At 48.4% G+C, this 20059-nt stretch overlaps 1 protein-coding gene across 1 annotated transcript in view; it reads left to right on the top strand.

Annotated features, from left to right (window-relative positions):
• Window positions 1–19228, top strand: part of LOC104510895 (xin actin-binding repeat-containing protein 1) — a 20861-nt gene extending 1633 nt beyond the window's left edge. The window contains exons 2-4 of the mRNA XM_010153290.1: window positions 8523–8680; window positions 9952–10005; window positions 11642–19228. Coding sequence (XP_010151592.1) covers window positions 11642–19228 — 7587 coding nt within the window. The 5' untranslated portion in view covers window positions 8523–8680; window positions 9952–10005. The remainder of the gene's footprint in view (window positions 1–8522; window positions 8681–9951; window positions 10006–11641) is intronic.
• The last annotated feature ends 831 nt before the right edge of the window (window positions 19229–20059 follow it).

Raw genomic sequence — 20059 nt, 5'->3', positions numbered from 1 at the left:
CAGGAATGTCTGTATTAAGCACTGTACAACCTGGTATTTTACTCTTTTTAAGACAACCATTTCTCTCTTCCTCCATACTCTTACTGGCAATTTGCCTCATTCAGAAATAAATGGACATGTTGGGGAAACTTAATAGCTACAAGTGGGTTGGGTTTTCTCTTTAAGGGATACTGCTAAATTTTTCTGGGCTGTGGCTGTTCCTTCCAAAACAGTATTAAGTTTTCTTGGCTGTGAGTGATAAAGAGCTGACAGCAGCATGGAAACACCATGATAAGAATAGAAAGTAAAGGCAGGGTCTCAGCAGCTCCTCAGAGCCGCGTGGTATCTGTGCAATGACCCTGCGTAAACACCATGGCATGGCAAAGAAATGCTTCAAGATGCAGCCCTGATTCCGGCTGTGCTCTGCATCCCAGGCAGGATGTGCATCCAGTGATGCTCTCAGGGCTCATGCCTGCATAGACATTCCCAAGGTATCTCTTTGCAGTGGTAGAGAGAGCTTCCCTTAAAAGGTCTGGTATTCTTGGCATGCCAAGAAGCCCTCTCCCCAGACAGAGGTTATTCCTGTGAGTAACTCGGTGTTGCTTTCCCTGGGGAAGGGGATTTTAACGGGGAGGGAAGCTGCTGCCACAAAGGGTCGTCCTGCATTGCAGTCTGCAAGGGCTGAGGTGTTGCTCTGCTGGAGAAGGTAGAGCAGAGGGGTTCAGGATAAAATACTCCTGCTGCTGCCCAGTGTTCAGTAACGGGCAAAATACGGAAAGAGGGAAGTAGAAACGGCTCTTGTTGTATGGGAAGCAGGGATGTTTATCACCATTTCACTGCAAACACTCTGCTTAAGTAACAGATAGTTAGTGGAGGGTACGACAACGATGCTGGCGTGAGCAGCGTGTGGTACATGACCCGAAGCACATCAGAGGGCACCGCTGGATACTGAGATCCCAGCGATACACAGGCCGGGAGAGCAATGCATTAAACATCTGCCAGGCTCTGCTTAACCATTTGCATATAGCAGAGGAACATGGAGAACGAGGCACCGCCGAACCGATGGTCGGGGCTGCATCCGCCTGTGTTGGCACCTCGTATCCCAAAAGCAGGGGAGCCGACCCGAGTGATGCTGAAGGCTCTCTCTAAGGAGAGAACCCCACAGCAGTTGGCCCACTCGGGAAGGCCACATCCCCAACTAACAATGCCACTCGCAGCTGTCTCTCAGCAGAGCTTCCTGGCATTTTTTGGTACCAGGAATAGAGTCCTCCACATTCCTGGATTTTTGCAAAGCCCAGAAATAGCCAGGAGCTGCCTTGGGGTACATACTCGGCTCCGCCTGAGGCTAAATTTTCCCGACTCTTCTCAGGAGCTGTTTAAATTACCTGGGGGTTGTGATGTTGCTCCTGCAAAGGAAAGTCCAGCTGACAATGAGGAGCCAAAAGCGTTTGCAGAAGTGACTAAAGATCATGAACCTTCATTTTAGTGTTGCGGGAAATTGTGACGAGATCTGATTCTGAAACTGAAGTGCTGGAAACAAGACAATCTTCAGTAGCTGTTTTTTCCTTCACCCCCTCCCACCACCTCAGATTTGCAAAAGCAACTTTATACATGTGAAAAATGCTAATTGTTTGGCTATACTTTAGTAGACAATCCCTAAAGCATGAAACAGTATTTTAAATCTTATTTCCTCTTCAACACAGCTGCTCTTTAGTTACATGACTTTATTCTACTTAATTGTTTAGCACCTTCCTCTGGTTCTGGCACTTTTCAGCCCATTTTCCACCCCAGAATTGTATTAGCTCTATGCGCCAGAGCTAGTCAAGTGATTGCAGCATATGGCTTCCAGACAATGCAAAATCTTTCTTAAACCCTTTCAGAAGAGGATGGTTTATATTTTTTGATGTGCGTTAGTAATTATATTTATGATCTTGTACCAGAGATGCCCCTCACCTCCAAATCAGGGAGCTATTGTACTCAGTGCTGTACAAACTTATTTGAAAAGACAGGATCTCATGAAAGTTTGGGATCAGAAAGAAAGTGTTGTGAATTTCTCTGATTTTTGTTAGTTATCTAACTGCAATCAGTGGTGGTCTTACATCTGAGTTGGTTAGGTGAGTAGTGAAAACCTGAGTTTTCACTTTTAAAGGTCAATTCCTAAGCCGTGTAGTTATAACAAAAATGTAGCTTGGACCAAAACAGTCAAAAAACAGGTGACTTCTTTAAAAAAAAACCAAAACACCATGTTTACAGTTGCCACTCTCTCATGTAATTGGCCAACACGTGGCAAAAAGAAAAAGCTTGAATTTCAAATCCCTGCTGTCCTTTGTAGAACTGAAAATGAGAGAAAACACTGCAGTTTGCAAACAGAGCAAAGTGTGATCCGGGGGTCAGGAGGGAGTACCTGTGAGGATAAGCATGATGTTTTAGAGCATCACTGGTCCTCACTCTTTACTGGAGGCTGCCTAAAAACCTGTTGATGCCCTGACAAAGCCTTACCCCATTATTTTTCCCCTTCCTTTGGAAAAAAAAACAGCATATGACATTATTCTAACATGTGCTAAAGCCTCAAGGTCATGAGGCCAATGAGAAACATCTAGAGATGCTCTCACCTCCTCAAAGGTTCACCCTCCCAGGTCTACTCTTCCCCGCACACCCTTGGCTGCAGCATCCCAGGACCACTCACCCTTTCAGCAGCCTCCAGACTGGGGCAGCAAGGCAGCCTGCCCCGCTTTCCACACCACCTTGAGCGTGCGTCTTCTACAGCAGAGCTTCCCCGCAGACCAGGACCGCCGGCACAGGGGCTGGGGACAGAGATTTAAACCTTTCCCTGCTGACCAAGCACCGCCAATGGGCTGCCAGGCTCCTGGATTAAGCAGCGGCACTGGTTTCTCAGCCAGCTTTTATGGGTGCTTACCCATCCGCGCAAATTCCCCCAGGCCAATCGCGGGGCGGTGCTGGTATTTAGGAACCCCACTTGCCAGGGAACCAATTCTCTGCGGGGGCAAAGCTGGACGGAGGATGTGGTAGGTGTGATTTAGCACATGCAGCTCCCACATCCAGGGATGGAAGAACTTAGAAATGGGGTCCCCATCTGCAGTGACAGCTTTCAGCTTCAGGAGGGGGACAGCAGGTTGCTGAGGTTTTCCTGACATGCACATGAGAGACAAGCAGGTGGGGATGGGGGCACATGTCCAGCCACACAGCCTGAGTCAGGGGACCCAACAGGTAATGACCATCCCACCAGGGGTAACCAATAACCCACCCCAGGTGGAGAAGAATTGCTGAAATGGCCCCAGATTCCCAGTAAACAGCCGGGGCACCACAAACCCAGGAGCATCTCCACGTCGGTTCACCTCCATCCCCTTGGAAAACAGAGTCCCTTTCACAGCGTGAAGAAATTACTGTTTTCCTGCCCTGATATCCCTGGAGATAAGAAGCTCCAGGACACAGGTTCCTTTGCTCCCACCGGCCTTAGAGTATCAGGTTTGGGGTCCTGCACCATGGGATGCGCCAAATGTCTCATGGCCCCTGAGTCATGGCACAGCCAAGGGGCGAGACCGTAATGCGTCTGTGCTCCATGGTGCAGGACATGCCAGGTCCAGTAGCTGTCGTGGCAAACCCAAATCATAGAATCACAGAATGGTTTGAGTTGGAAGGGACCCTAAAGATGAGGCATCCACAACCTCTCTGGGCGAAGCTGATCTGCAGAGGAGGAATGTCGGGCAGCCACTGAGCAGGTGATGGAGGATGCCACAATCGTCTGGCTGGGATGGGATGCTCTCAGGAGTGATGGGGGGTGACAGGACCCTGGCACAACTTTCCCCACTGTGCTATCCCTTTCCCTCCAGCTCATGCAAGCCCCATGCAAGCCCCCAGCTGATCTCAGGCCCCGTTACACAAGCTCCAGTTCACAGACTGCCGTGGGGTGCCCGCAGCGACACAAAGGGCTTTGCTTAGCAGCTGTGTTTGCTCAGGGCGGCTGATTTTGGGAGCAAAGCCGATGACATGTGGTTGGCCAGGCGGCCTGGGAGACTGGTGCTGAGCTTGCAGCTTCCTTTTTTAATAGGTGACTCAGGCCCTCGGTAGCTCACTGGGGTTTGTGGTGGGAGCCGAGCTGCAAAGGAAAGCCAGCAGCAGAGGTGGTGGACACCAGCAGGTGGGTGGCATTGTTTCTCTGTAGGATAAAGCAGTTTAAATTGAAAGTAGAGCGAGCCAGAGCTGCCGTGTTACTGGTGAGATGGGGTTTTCTCAGGGAAGGAGGGGGATAGTGTTTTGTTAGTGATTTCTTTTCCACTTGTTGGGAGTTAGCTGTCAGATGTAATGCATTTACAGTTCGAGACCTGCAATATTCTTCAGTGGGAGACAGAGCAGTTGTGTGATTTATGGGCAATAACTGAAGAGGAAGTGAATGAGTTTTTAAATGAATATTTAAGAGTCTTTTTCTCTCTGTTGCCTTGCCTTTTCCTCCTGTGTCTTCAAAGATCATTGACTACAAATGAATACGAGGAATGATTTCCCCATTGCAAGTTTCCAGGTTGCGCAGCCCCTCCTTGCTCGCCGAGGGCACGGCTGATGGGGCACAGAGGCTGTAAACTGAGCCCGAGCTACACATACGCAGGGCAAGGAAAGAGCTAAGAAACCCCTGACAGCTGCTCCCTATGGGCAGTCCTAACATTGCAGCCCCTCACATGAAATGTGCAGATTCATCCGGCGCCAGACACTGGCACGAAGGACATTTTGCCGACCAACCCCAGCGGGGAGGAGCATTCCCCATATACTTCACTTAGACAGCAGGCCGGCCACAGTGCCAGCACGGGGTGGGATGGAAGGAGGGGGTCCTCAGGAGCTCTTGTCTTCTATTTAAGCTCACGGGGCATACTTTAATGCCCAAAGTATCAGGTTTAAGGTCCCTGGGGCCGCAGTCAGTGCTAGTCAATCAGCGCTGCGCGGGACGCATCACTCAGCGCTGGATCGGATGCCGAACGTGCCAGCGGAGCCCTGTTGCTCAGCAAGGCAGAAACACGGAGTCTGGCACAGGTCTCAATGCCCTCCACCTCATACACAACAAATAACTCCCCAAGCCCAAGCTGCATAACATCCTTCAGCTTTTTTAGCATCCTCGGCTGGGCAGGTCCCCCCTCCCTCCCAAGGGATGCTTCGCAGTGGCACCGTGCCCACAGCTCTCCAGGTGTCCCAGGTGCCGCTCGGATGCCGTTAGCCGCACGTGACAGCTCGGCTTTCTCGTTTAGCGGAATGAACTGTTGTTCTTTTGCTCTTATCTATAATTAGCAATTTAGAGGGTGGCAGCAGCCTGGTTCGTCAGGCAGAGCCGCACGGAGCGCCCCAGACTTCCTGCGAGCGCAGAACCAGCCGCCTGCCCGGCGGGTTTGAGCAGCCCCTATCTAAACAGGCAGTTTGGTGAGAAGCGATAAGCAGAGGGCTGTGCACAGCCTGTGCACTGCAAAAATGTCAGAAAGACAAAAAAAAAAAAAAAAGAAAGAAAGAAAACAAAGGCAGCGATAAGGGGAAGGCTTCAACAAAAGCCTTGTATCTAATTATATCCATCATTAAAGCAGAAGCCCTGTGGCCTTTCATCCATCCAAGCTAACGGATGAAGCAGCACTGAGGTTGTGCTTTTTTCCTCTGCGTGGGCTGGAAATCTTCATTCAGCTGCTCTACTCGCTCCTGGCTGGAGGGGCACACTGCTCCCCTTTGTGCAGCATCTCACCCCATGGGCCCATGGGCCAATACGTGTTATACCAGCTCAGAGGTAATACCCGTAGCCCGGGCTGGGACCATTGAAGTAGGACATGGGGATTCTTTTTTCAAGCGTTTGGCACCACTGGTTGAGCACAGCAGTGCTGGTGTCAGCCTAAGCAGGGTCCCCGCCTTCCTGTGAGGTGTTCCCATCTCCTAGAGGAGTTTTTAAGAGAGTTTTTTTAGTGTGGCCATGCCCTTGCCAAGAACTTGTGTTCATTTTCCCAACCAGAAAGGCTGCAAATCCACTCCTGGCTAGCGTTAAAGCTGGCAAGGCTGTTTCCCCAGCGCTCCCCATTGCCCTTACTGGGAGGTTTAGTCAAACCTCATTACCTTGCAAGGAAAAAATCTTCTCTTTTCCAGACTGACTGGATTCCTTTTGCCTTTCCAGTAGGCAACCCATCAATGTAGGAGAAAGGAGAGATTCCTGGACAAGATTTTTCAAAGCCCTCTTCAAAGCTTTCTGCAGCTAATTCAGCACATGCTTCCATGCTCTTCTCACAGGGTAATGGCCATAATAAGGAAAGACCATGAAATCTGAAGGACCTTCACTTCATTTTCCATTTTTGCAGAGTGAACCTCTCAAATGAAGGGAGAAGCAGCATATAGAGGGGTTTGTGTTAGCAGCTATCAGCATCAGCTCCTATAAAAGTGAATGTCTCAGCAGTGCCTTGACCGTCTCCTTGCCATTTTCAGGGTGCTGTTCATCTCAAAAAGCCAGGGATCTAGTCACAGTCTGAGGACTATTGAGCAGAGAGGGGAAAAACTGATGCAGAGGGTTGTTTACCTTGCAACTTTGCAGCTTATCTTGAGATGCACCAAACCTGCCCCAGCAGTGCCACTGTCTCCACTGGCTGTAGATGGGTAATTCATTTTGGCTCAGTGTTTAAGCTGCAGATGGCAGAAATCAGGGAGAGAGGTCCCATATTTACATGGTGACTTAGCAAAAAAAAAAGCACTAAGGAAATATTTTCTTGTTTCCTCCACTGGTGTCCTAGTGACCTCTGGCAGAAGGGCAGCTAAACCTGTATTGCCTCCAGCTGCTTCCTCATGTATCCAGCCTCAGTTCTGCCCGCACATCTGCAGGAGCAGCTGGAACCAAGGACAAAAGAAACCTTGGGGTTTGGCACCTTCCAGCAGCACATTGGCCAGTGTCTGACAAGCTCACTAGGGTTCCTCTGCTCTTATCTTTGTGGCTTTTTGGTGCATATTTGTCCTCATAGGAAGTAGTGTTTCTTTTGAAACACCAGCTCCTGGAATCCTGTTAGTGTGTAACGTTAGCTGTTGTCACTTTAAAATAAAAAAAAACACATTAAAACTCCTTCAGTATTTTAGAGAAAATTTGAAAACCTGAACTCAAAATGCAGAAAACAAAGAAAAAGAGTCACTAAGATTGTTATTTACAAAACCTTGTGATTTGGGGACTGAGATTTAAGGGCAAAGAATGCTAGAATTGCTGCAGTGCTTCTAATGTGCACATATTAAAAAGTACATCAGCCCTTTCCTGGCTGTGCAATAGCTGGATTTGTGGAGAGAGAGACCATTGTTCAAACAGAAAGCGTTGCAAATACCACACTAAATCCAAATGCAGCAGTGCATGTCTGCAGATGAATGGAGAACCTTCTCGTGTTTTTATGGTGGTAACAGAGAAATTACAGCCCTGACTAACCTGGACGACTAAGATGCATGATATAGGTGTAAAGCTCTATATACATTTGTGATTTGTACAGCCATCCTGATCACACCTGGCAGAGTAATGCAAAAAGAAATTTCTTAGCTAGAAACTGGAGTTGCCCGTTTCTTTGAAAACTGAACCCATCTGCACTAACGTGATTAATTTTGACATGAACCTCTCTCCAGGGATGGACACAACTTTCATCCTCAGAGGGAGTGGAAGTCCCCACTGTTTAGGGGGAGGAGGTCCAAGGGGATGGAGTACAACAGGTGGGAATGAGGGAGCATGACCTGAGCATCATCCGAATGTGCGTGACCACACCAACCATCCAGTCCTTCTGTGTAGCCCTCAGGAGGTCTGGCTAATAGATCACCTCATCCCAGAGTAGCCATTTCTTTATGAACCAGACAGGGATATCCTCAGCTGTGGTCATCTCCATGGGAGGCATCTGAACAAAGATAGGAGGAACGCTGAATATCTTGAATTTCTCAGCAATGCCGTGCTGGGCCCCAGGGGGTGCCCCATGGGAGCTGGTGCAGCCCAGAATATCAGATCTCTAAACTAAGAGCAGGGTTCTGTGCTCTGGCTCTGACCCAGACTCCCTGCTACATCCTTGGGCATGTCTCGTAGCCTCTCATCTCCCCATTCCCTGAGACAGGCTCCCAGGGGAGAGGTAAAGATAAATGGATATAACTGCTTGTGAGGCACGCTGGGAGGAGAGCCACAGAGAGAAAAAGGTGGGAATTCCTTGAAGTTGAACATGGGTGACAACTTCACGGCCTCTGACTTGCCTGTGTTTAGTGATGGCCTTGTCCAGGGATGCAGGAATGGATGCGGGCGCAGTGCCCCGTGGCAGGATGGTGGCATCAGGTCACTGCCTGATGCGTTCCTCTCATCCAAGCTCAAAGTCTGTTTCAGTCATGAAAGAGGTGGAAAAGTCCACGTTTCCTCCCTGAATGAAAAGGGCATGATGTTAATTTTGGGGGACCAGGGCAGGGGCTGCAGTGGGAATTGGTGTGCAATTGGTAAGCGATGCTCACGCTCCAGACTGGCAGTGCCCCCGCGCCTTTGGCACATAGCTCACCGCGCACGTCTGTCCCTGTTTCAGATGAGAGGACACGGTCATTTTTAGACGTGTCGGACAGCACTAGCCACATACTTCACCAAGGACGAGGGAGGCCCTCTGCGCCCTCCGTGAAGGAGCTGTCGGCTCTCTATCTCTCCCAGACAGCTGCTGCCGCTCAGGCCGGCAGCCCCGCGCAGCCGGTAAGCATCGCGCGCCGCCGGCCTCCCCCTCGCAAATCGCCAGCGGCATCCGAGCAATGTCCTGTCCCAGCAAGTGCCTGTAAGAGGGTGAGAGGGAACGTGTCTGGGTTGGTAAATCTGCTTTTCCAAAAATGACCAGCTTTCCCTCGCCAATGGTAAGTATTGTATAAATGTTATCAGAGGTGCTGCTACGTACGTATAGCATAGAATCACAGAATCATTTAGGTTGAAAAAGACCTTTAAGATCATTGAGTCCAACTGTAAACCTAATACTGCCCAGTTCATCACTAAACCATGTCCCTAAGTGCCAATGTGATGTATGTGCTACATATATGTACACACACATATACACATTGTATTCACACACAGAACACACGTCTACATCCATTAACCCATACAAACAGTTTGTTCATACATGATTTCCAGTGTATTTACCTGTATATGTTTACACACACATCCATGGAGGAAATATTCAGCACACAGCACCACATACATCTCCACGCTACACCCATGCCAACACACACACATATGTATGTCCACATATGTCACACTCAGACATAACCTTACAATGCCTGAATTATCCTCGAGTCACAGGATAATTCAGGTTATAAGGGTTATGAGGCACTAAGCTACATTTTTTCCCCTTTCCCCATCTCCAGTGGTGATCCAGGAGTAATGTGGGATACGATTTCACATCTGGACTCCTCCTGCAGGCTCGTTCATGCTCCCTTCCACACTGAATCTTTTGCAGGGGGCCTGTGCAGAGGTGCAGTCTCTTGGGCGTGTATCAAGGCTCTGCACTGGAGGTGTCCAGATTGAAGCAGTCCCAGCTGAAAATAAATAAATGAAGGCTGTAATTGGAAAATTACAACCAGTTAGAAGTCTGAGGGAAAATAAAAAAATCAAACCAATGAATTTCACAATCCAAAATGCAATTACAAATGTAGATCAGTTTTATTTAAAAAATATTAAAGTATAAACAAAAATATAGGTTCAATCAAACTTTGGAGAAATCAGTGCTAGTTTTGTTTTTCCCCCAGCACTAAACAAATGTGTTTGGGGTTTCATGTGTTGACCAAGACCTTTGGAAAAAAACTATTTCTGATCAACTTGGAATAAGATTGTTTTTCCCATCTCTACAGAAGAGCCAGTGAACCAAAAAAACTCACCTGTAATGTTGTCACTCTCTGTAGTAGACACATATACATATACAAATAGCAGATTTGTCTTCCAGTGTGGTTTGATGTCACTTCTCCCCATGTCTTTTCCAGCGGACTGTGAAGGACAACTCCATTCGCTCTCCCCACAGTCAGAGAGAAAGCAAGGTAAGAAATGTTACAGATAAGCACCGTTATCTAACCAAATATTTGTGGACTGTGGTGGAGTGTGATTTAAATACCCACACAAGGCAGCGAGGAGCGCTTTCGTACTGAATATAGCTATCAGCTGCTCAGTCGCCCTTCCCCATGCTCAGAAGTTCTTCACAGATTAAAAAAAAAAAAATCCAAACTTATGTGAAAAAGTACATTCAAACTATGTTGGCTCCTGAGAAAGATTTGCATTTTACACTTGCTGCAAAATACACTGATTTTAGCATTCTGGGGTGGGTTTTGTTGGTTTTTTGGGGGTTTTTTACTAATGTTCAGTACTTATTTTTAGCCAGAATAATCTGTGTGTAACAGAGTGAAATAACACCACGCGCCATTGCTTTGAGCAACAACTAATAATATTGCAGGCATAACTCTACAGACGTAACTCCACAGGCATGCCAAGGGTCAGCAGATCTGTTTACTGAAAGGAAAGCCACCAGGATTACAGTCCTTTTTAGATAATGATTAGAGGCCTCGGCTACCTTCCCTTTGGATAAAAGCCAAGCCGGTGCAGTTTGCAGGTATTCAGTTCAGCGTTCCGCACCCAGGCTTCCCAAGATAAGGATTAAAAATGCAGAAAGTGAGGCTCAAAGGTAGGCTAAAACAAACCCCACAGTTCACCCCATCATGACTGCACCCTCTGTTCTCTTCTGTACCAGTGCTGCCACAAATTTGAGCTGAGCTCAGGCTGTCTGAGGCTAAACACGTCTAACGATTGCTGGCCCCCAGCTATGGGTGTTAGCCCAAACTCTCATCCCTCAGCCTTTTTTTTTCCTCCTAACAGAGCACAGAATTTGGCCTACCAATTCGAGCAGTTTGTAAACCTTAGTTAGCCTTATGTGTGTACAAGTCTGTAAGTCAAAAGAGCTTTAAAGTCCCTAATTGTAAAACTGTGCATCTATTCTTATGCAACTGATGATGTGGGGTACATGTGAGTCCACAGAAGAAATCGTCAGCCAAATGTCCTTCCCCAGGCCCTCACTCCTGTGCAGTGGGCAGCCCACGGTGCTGCCAAAAGCCTATCATGCTAGCTGCCTACCCAAAAATAGGTTTTCCTCATCAGCTCAGTCTGACACTGTTGTTTGCTTCCCTCTCCCCCTTTTCTTCTTGAGACCTCTTCATAAATAGTTCCTTGGCTTTCTCCTGCACCTATATCCTATGTTCCCAGGCTCTCTGCACACCCTCACGCTGCCCTGGACCCTTGGGAAAAGGAGGGAGAAGTTAACTTTTAGCTCACTACTCTAAGACAGCCTTCTTCATGTTATTCATGTGGTCACTCCAAACCAGGCCTCTCTGTTACGCAGTAGCTGGACTGAACCCTGGGGACTGTAGACTAACCACCACACCTGCCTGGACTAAAGACTTGCTTTAGAGCACCTTGCTGTGGAACCAGAGCTAACACCAAGCCTGGAGCGTGTGCGGTGGTGTGATGCTTTGGAGTGCTGTGTGCTACTGAACAGAAGGTATGGAGCTCAGTAGGTGCATGGATTTCCTTTGTTGGCTGGCTTTTTCCTTTGCCGTTCTCAGTACTAACGGCCACGGGGTTGGGTGGTAAGAGATGATGCTGACATTTCAAACTGTTTCTCTAAAGATGGCAGAGGCTCAGAACTCATCTAAAGTTGTCGCCAAGAAAATGGAAGACGACTTACCTCCCCCTCCCGCCCTTGGCTCAGTCCAGGTCATTGCTCCAGGAACGCAGGATCCCAACCCACTCCCTGTGCCTCCTCCAAAGCAAGCCTTCTCCAAGTTCTACCAGCAGCGTCAGGTGAACGAGTTAAAGAGGCTCTACAGACACATGCATCCTGAGCTCAGGAAGAACTTGGAAGAAGCTGTGACTGAGGACCTGGCAGAAATGCTTAATACTGAAGATCCCAATGCACAGGCATCTGTGAACCTGGACAAAGTTCTTCCCGGAGAGGTTCAGTCAATGCGCTGGATCTTTGAGAACTGGGCACTTGACTCCATTGGGGACCATCAAGGCACAAAGAAGCTGGCAGAAGAAGAGATCATTCCTGGTGGGGATGTGAAAAGTACTTCCCTGAGGTTTGAAAGCCAGTCAGTCAATGGGTACAGTCTGTCAACACCAGCCAGGGTATCAGAAACAGACCTTGCCAGAGGGGACGTGCATACTGCCCGGTGGCTGTTTGAAACCCAGCCACTAGACTCATTAAACAAACTGTACTCGGATGAAACCGAAGTGCAGGAGGCAGTTCTCAAGGATCCTGTCCAGGGAGGTGACGTGAAAGGTGCCAAACAGCTTTTTGAAGCACAATCCTTGGATGCTATAGGACGCTGCTGCTCAGTGGAGGAGAAGAGTATTTTACAACTCAAGTCAGAAATCCAGGAGTTAAAAGGTGATGTTAAGAAGACTATTAGGCTCTTCCAGACAGAGCCCCTCTGTGCCATCAGAGACAAAACCGGGAACATTCATGAAATCAAGTCCGTCTGCCGAGAAGAAATTCAGAGCAATGCAGTCAGAACAGCTCGCTGGCTGTTTGAGACTCAGCCCCTGGATACCATCAACAAGGACACTTCCAAAGTGCAAATAATCCGTGGGATTTCATTAGAAGAAATTGGAAAGCCAGATGTCAGTGGAGCAAGGTGGATATTTGAAACTCAGCCTCTGGATGCCATCAGAGAAATCACAGTTGAAGAACAGGATTTCAAGGCTTCAACAGATTTTGTCACAGGGGCAGATGTCAGTAAGCAGCGGATGCTCTTTGAGACCCAGACTCTTGATTCTCTGAAAGGAGAAACTACAGAAAGCATTGTAGCCAAAGAACAAGTCATTGGAGGTGATGTGAAATCTACACTCTGGCTGTTTGAAACCCAGCCAATGGAAACCCTGAAAGACAATTTTGAGGTGGGACGTTTAAAGAAAGTAGAGCTTTCAGCAGAGGAGAAAGGAGATGTAAAGCAAAGAAAACATGTCTTTGAGACCTGTCCCTTTGGCAGCATCTCCAAGGCATTTGAGGAAGAAGTTCCACCCACCAGCACAGAAGAGGTAGTGAAAGGGGATGTGAAGTCTTTCAAGACCTTGTTTGAGACTCTGCCCTTAGACAGCATCAAGCAAGCTGATGCTGAGCCCGTCACCAAAGAAGAAGAGAAGATTCCAGCTGGCAACGTCAAAGCCAACCAAATCCTGTTTGAGACAACACCTTTGTATGCCATTAAGGATAGCTTTGGTAATTTCCATGAAGTCACCTCTGTAAGCAGAGAGCAAATCATCAGTGGTGATGTCAAGAACTACAAATGGATGTTTGAAACCAGGCCCCTGGACCAGTTTGACGAAAGCACCAAGAAAGTGGATATAATACGGGGGATCACAAAACAAGAGGTGGTGGCTGGTGATGTTAGAACAGCCAAGTGGCTCTTTGAAACACAGCCCATGGATGTCATTCATCACCGAGCCATGCAAGGTGAGGAACATCCCCCAGTAAAGCGGGAGATCTCCCAGCGGGGGGATGTGAAGACCTGCAGGTGGCTTTTTGAGACCCAGCCCATCCACACCCTGTATGAGAAGGCTGAAAAGAAGCAGGAGGAAGATAGCAGTGTGGCCCAAGCTGACGTGAAGTCGTACACATGGATGTTTGAGACTCAGCCCCTGGACTCCCTGAAAGGCCAGGAGGAGCAGTATTTACAAGTCAGCAAGGCATACAGTCAGGAGGAATTACAGGGAGTTGATGTCAAAACTGTCCGGCACCTCTTTGAAACTGAACCCTTGGGCAGCGGTGTTCTCGGTGAAGCTGATCAAAAGAAAACCATGCGGTACTCCAGTCGAGTGGAGATACAGTCTGGAGAAGTGTCCAGAGTGAAGGAGTTCTTTGAAGCTAAGCCCTTGGATACAGCTACCAAACCAACATCCCAAAAGGATGACGGGTCAATTGAAGCTGGATCCGTGCACAAGTTCACTTGGCTCTTTGAGAACTACCCCATGGACTCCCTGAAGGACAGCTCTGCGGGCATCCAGGAAATCCCTCCAGAGAAGGATATCAAGGGAGGCGATGTTGGAGGCAAAAGGTTCGTATTTGAGACCTATTCCCTTGACGAAATCCATGACAAGGTGGATGAGACAGAGCTCCAGAAGATTCAGAAAGACACGATGAGCAAAGCTAACGTCAAGTCCTGCACAATGCTCTTTGAAAGCCAACCCTTATATGCTATCCAGGACAAAGAGGGGGGATACCACGAGGTCACCTCAGTGCAGAAAGAAGAAATCATGAAAGGTGATGTAAAAGGTGCCCGGTGGTTGTTTGAAACTAAGCCCCTGGATCAGATCAAGAAGGAAGAAGAGGTGTTTGTCATTAGGGCTGTCACCCAAGAAGACATCAAGAAAGGAGATGTCCAGGCTGCCCGGTGGAGGTTTGAGACAGAGCCTCTTGATTCTTTCTCAGGGGGAAAGATGTCTGTGCCCAGAACAGTAGATGACGTGCAGAGGGGAGATGTTCAGTCCAACAGGCAGCTCTTTGAGTCACAGCAAGTGGGCCAGAAGAAGTACGTGAGGATGGTCAGTGTCAGTGACGTTCAGCGGGGTGATGTGAGAACATCCACTTGGCTTTTTGAAAACCAGCCTGTGGACTCCCTCTATGGCGATGCGGAGAGAGGCTCATCTATCAGTACAGTGCAGAGAGAGGACAGACAGAAAGGGGATGTAAAACGCTGCACCTGGTTGTTTGAAACCCAGCCAATGGACACCCTTAAGGATACAGAGGTGACGGCCAGTGCTGGGGCCCAAGAAGCGATCCCTCGCGCAGATGTGAAAAGTACAACATGGCTCTTTGAGAGCACACCCTTGGATAAATTTAGTGCTTCTGAAGGTAGTATAGAAACAGAACTGAAAGAAAGGACCATGAAGGAGACTTTAGAGACACTCTGCACTTGCCAGGCTATTCAGCATGATGGGATCCTCATCGAAGCCAATGATATGGAGAGTGTGAAGATGGTGAAGTACCAGCTCAGCAGCCCAGGAGCTCCAGAGATCCTGAAAGAAGAGATTGTGGGAGGCCATCTGCAAAGGATCATGTTGCAGCTGCTACACAGAACCAATGTGGAAGCACAGAGTGTACTGGTGGAGGAGGACAGAGAGGGCAAGATCAAAGTAAGCCCATTGCAGCTACTGGACCAGAGTGAAGCTGTTAAAGGCAAGGAGGACTTGAGCGGAAATGTAGCTAAGGCTCTACAGGGTCTCCTCAATCAAGATGCTTCCATCAAAAAGGGGATGGTCTTACAAGAGACAAAGTCAGGATCAGTGAAGATGACTCTCTACTCCCTCCTATTCCATTCTGTCCAGCAGAAAGTTGTGAAGGGAGATGTGAAGTCAACGATAGGCAACCTGTTGGCTTCTTCTCAGGAGCAAAAAACAACAGTAACCGTTAAGCGTGAGGACAATGAGAAGGGGAATGTCCAGCTTTTCGCGAGCTGCATTGAGAAGGGAGATCTAGACTATCTGAAGAACCTCCAGCAGGAGTCAGAGATACAGTCCCTGATCTTTTCCCAAGCAGAGCAGGGAGCAGAGGAGAGTGCCCCAGGGGTTGGAGATCAGGGGGCTAAGATACAGGTCTTACCAAACAAAGAACAAATAGAGAAAGTAACTGCAGAGGGTGAGCCAAGGGCTATGGCAGCAAAAAAGGTATTTGCATGTGAAAGCACGGGCAAAAAGGGTTCCTTAGAGAGAGAGGCTGTGCATGCAGCCGGTGTGACAGGCACAACCGCACAGTGTCTTGGGAAACCCCTGCCCACAGTGATGGGAAAGGAAGAAGTTCTGTCAGGAGGGCTTAAAGTGACTACGAAGTCAATTCAAAGGGTTGCAGATGTCAGCAAGAAAGCAGAGAAAGAAGAAGCGTCCTCTGCCTCTTTTAAGGAATCCCAAGCTTTGATGCAAGGCGTATCTGCAACCCAAGTGGCAGCTCAGAGGGAAGAAGTGGCTGGGAAACAACAGAGTTTGGTGACAGGGGAAGCCAGCCTGAGGCAGACAGAAGAAAAGGCCCTTGGGAGCGATCTTCAGGCTGCAATGCAAAGCCTGAGGCTAGCAACAGCAGAGGCAAAAAACATTCAACATCATGTCCAGACCAAGCTACAGAAGAACAGGGAGGAGGTCCACATGGCCTGCAGGCAGCAGGCAGCCAGCACACAGGGCACAGTGACCCTTCAATCAACCACACGCCAACAAGACTCCGCATCAACCACGCAGGAGAGCACCAGTGCTTCCATCAGGACCACCACCACTAGAGTCCAGGAGGCATCCAAGAGTCACACAAGCGTGTCTCAGAAGAGCATAGCATCACACAAAAAGGTCAGTGCTTCAGAGGAAGTACAGGGAAGACAACTATTGAGCCAGGAAAGCCAAGTTGTGCCTAGTAGAGAAGTTAGCATTAAAGATGGCCTTTATACTGCCACACCTGTGAAAACCTATATAAACCCCTGTGTTGAGTCTGATTACAAAGAGCAATCAGTGCAAGAAGAAAGAGATGTTGTTATCAGAGGGGATGTGCAGACAGCTATCAGAGCACTGCAAAGTGCCGCCACAGAACAGCGCCTGGTAGAAAAGGAGGATGTTGTCCGAGGTAATTTAAAAGCCACACTTCAGTCGCTGGAAAAGTCTAACGTTAATGTCTCCAGAGGGGATTTTAAAGCTGCTATGATATACAGAAATGCAGGGCAGTCCTATTCTGTGTGTAAAAAGAAAAATGAGGCTCAAGTCGTTAGTAACCAGACTGCTGTAGTGGCATCAGGGTCGCAGGCTGATAATGACTTTCCTCCTCCTCCCTCAGTTGCTGTGATGAAAGCAGAGCATTGCCCACCCTCAACTAAAGCAACAAGAGAAGGTGCCCTTCCATTACCAACCAGCAAAGATGAAGCCCCAGGAGGTTCACCACTCCAGACCCCTCTTCCTGCCCTTCCTTCCCTGGCCTGCAAACCCTGTGATCAGAGTCCTGCAGAGAAGCCCAGGACCCCTCCAAAACCAGAAATTACTGCCCTACCCAGGAAAAAACCTGTTCCCCCTCCAAAACCTGAGCACCTCTTCCACGAGGTACATTCTGCTTCTGCAAATAGCAGCACAAGCAGATCAACAAAACCCATCCCTCCACCCCTGCCTCCAAAACCTCTGGGACTGAGGGAGATCAGCAAGACAAAGCCTCCCCCCACAGAGCTGGGACTAAACGCCATAGAAGTGAGTGAACAATCAGGCCATGGGGAGGTTCAGGCAAAATGCTGCGATTTGGAAACATCTGTAGGCAAGACTGTCACAGTTCAGGGTATGAGCCCTGAGCGAAAGCTGCCAAAAACCATTGCCAAAACCCCTCTTCAACTGGCAGAGGAAAGGTACAGGGCAAGCAAAGGAATACAAGGGAAGCTGGACTCAGACAGCGCTAAGACTTCAAAGCCAATGAACAATGGAATGGTTGGTTTTGAGGTTGAGCAGGGCACGATGAGCAAGAAAGCAGCAGCTCCAAGGAGGTGCCCAGGTGAGGTGGTTCAGGGGCACACAGACCTGTGCCAAGACAAGAATGGGTGCTCTTCAATGAGACAAGATGACATTGCACAAAAAGCCTCATTCAAGATGGAAAGAGAAAGTGTGTCTAATTCTTACGGATCGTGGGACAGTCAGAGAGTCATGGAGCAAGTGAATGAGAGGAGGCAAATGTGTCATTCAATGTCTTTCCATCAGCAGCCAGTGAGGTCTGAGGAGCAACAGCAGGAGGATAGTGGGCAATTAAAAAGTGCTGATGGGAAGGCAGAGACACCTGGCCAGGAGAAGCCAGCAGTTGTTATGAGAGAAAAACCCAAGAGAGAAACAGAAGATGAGCGTCGGAAGAGGCTGTCAGTACACAAAGAGGAGATCATGAAAGGCAATGTCAAGGAGGCTATGGAGATCTTTGAGAATCTCAGGAGACAGGAGCTGCTGCAAGAGATTTTAACTCAGGTGAAGGAATTTGAGGAGGAGACAAGCAAAGTGGATGTGAAAGCTCTGAAGAGTTTATTTGAGAAGGTCCCTGACTGGGTTGTTCATCAGAAAGCCCAGCAGGCCAACCAACAGGATAGGGCTGAAACAGTGGCAAAGGAGGATACTGACAGTGTCTCCTCAGTGGAGCTGGTTTTTGGGGACCTGGAGCGAGCAAGTGCTGAGATCATCCACCTGAAGGAGCAGACACTTGCCCGGCTCATGGACATTGAGGAGGCCATCAGGAAAGCTATTTATTCTGTCTCTAGTCTCAAATCTGAGTCAGACATCGCTGGCCTCTCAGGGCTGTTCAAGGAGTCCCTGGTGAACACCCAGAGCTCTGTGAGCAGCAGCAATATCCGTAAAATCAGTATTGTCTCAAGCAAAGCCAAGCAGGAGGAAACCACACTGGAGACAGGGGAGGCAGTATCTGAGGGGGGTGCAAAGGTTACAGAAAAGACTGAGGTAACCAAGGCAGAGCTAGAGGTCCCTCACCTCGTTCAATCTCGCGTCAGCTCTCCCTCCTCACCTTCCTACATCTCCATCGAGTCTGCTGCCAGGAAACCAGCAGAATCACCCAGGACAGCACATTCCCCCTGCGATACCCCTTCTCCAGACTGTCTTGACACCCCAGGAAAGAGGGATGCTTTTGCTCAGGACAGCTTTAGCTCCTTTAATCATCCACCAGCAAGGTTTACTGGGCATGACATGACCTCCTTTGAGAAGAGACCAGAGCCCGTCCAAACAAAAGTTGGGCTGAGCTCAACGAAACAGCAGACCCTTGTCAACGCCAACCATCAGAGCAGTGAGAAAGAGAAGAGCCCTCTGGACAGCTCCAAAGGCAGCTGCCACTGTGGGATGAAAGGAGGCTTTTCGGACTACTGCTCCGTGAATGTCCCCAGCCCGCAAAATCCGCGGAGACAGAAAAGCATCTTGGAGCTGCAGACAGGGCCCGATGGGTCAAAGCTCTATGGAGCCACCCGGACTGTCATGGAGCAGTACGAGGAAATGGACCAATTTGGAAACAAAATCATCACTTCGTCCACCACAGTCACCAAGCAATCTGAGACGCAAACATCTTCCACGTGCGATGTGGTCTCTCCTCCCCAGTATGAGGCATCACCCATGTTGCGGAGGTACTTGAAGAGCCCAGGCCAAGACTTCCACACCAACGGCAGTTTTCAGGAGACAGGAGTGGTCTTTGTCACCTTTGGCAACTCCAAGCCAAAGAAATAGGAGATTATGGAGAACAGGAGAGAACTGTGTCAGACAAAAAAGAAAGTCCACAATAAAAAAATCCCCTGTTTTATCCATGTACACACAGGGATACATCTACACCCTATGGATTTCTCAGGGTCATCGTCTTGGTGTTTGCATACAGACAGGACAAATGCAGTCTGCTTTGACACTGGAGAACAGCCCTCACCTGGCCAACCCAACAGACTTGGTGCTGCACCACAAGCCAGAGCCCTGGCACTGTTAGAATCACAAGGGGAAAATCCATCCATGGGCACCTTAGGGTAGCTTCTTCCCCCCAGAGTGTTTTGGGGGTAGGGGGTGGTGTATCAGGTAATGCAGAAGAAAGGATAGGTAGGATCAATTAAAGAACCAACCAATCTGGTCACTGGCAAAAAAACCAACTTCATGCTATCTTCTTTTTCTAATTTCAATACAGACTTTCCAAGAAGGGCATCCTAAACACACATATATACGCATGCTCATAGTGATGGGTGGGTTGGGTAGGTTTTCTCTTAGCCTTTAACAAAAGAAAAGGAAAAAAATGTCAAATTGATGTCATTATTGGGGTTGGGGGAGGTATTTATCAGATTATTTTTCAGTTCCTGGAAAGTACTCAATGCTACTGAAAATTGTCAAGCCAAGACCTACAGTTATTATCAGTGCCATTCCCCCGAAGAAAGATGCTATGAAAGATTCTCTGCTTCAGTCAGAATGGTTACTGCTTTCCTTTCTTTATTTTTAGAACTGTAATTTATTATTCAATATATACAAAAAGCTTATTTTAGATTTTCCATGCTTTCATACATGTTTACTGTTTCAATTCATTTC

This window comes from Eurypyga helias, unplaced genomic scaffold (genome assembly GCF_000690775.1).
Source record: "Eurypyga helias isolate BGI_N326 unplaced genomic scaffold, ASM69077v1 scaffold28036, whole genome shotgun sequence".
Lineage (NCBI taxonomy): Eukaryota > Metazoa > Chordata > Aves > Eurypygiformes > Eurypygidae > Eurypyga > Eurypyga helias.
The sequence above is the reverse complement of the archived record's forward strand: the minus strand, read 5'-3'. Positions and strand labels throughout refer to the sequence as shown.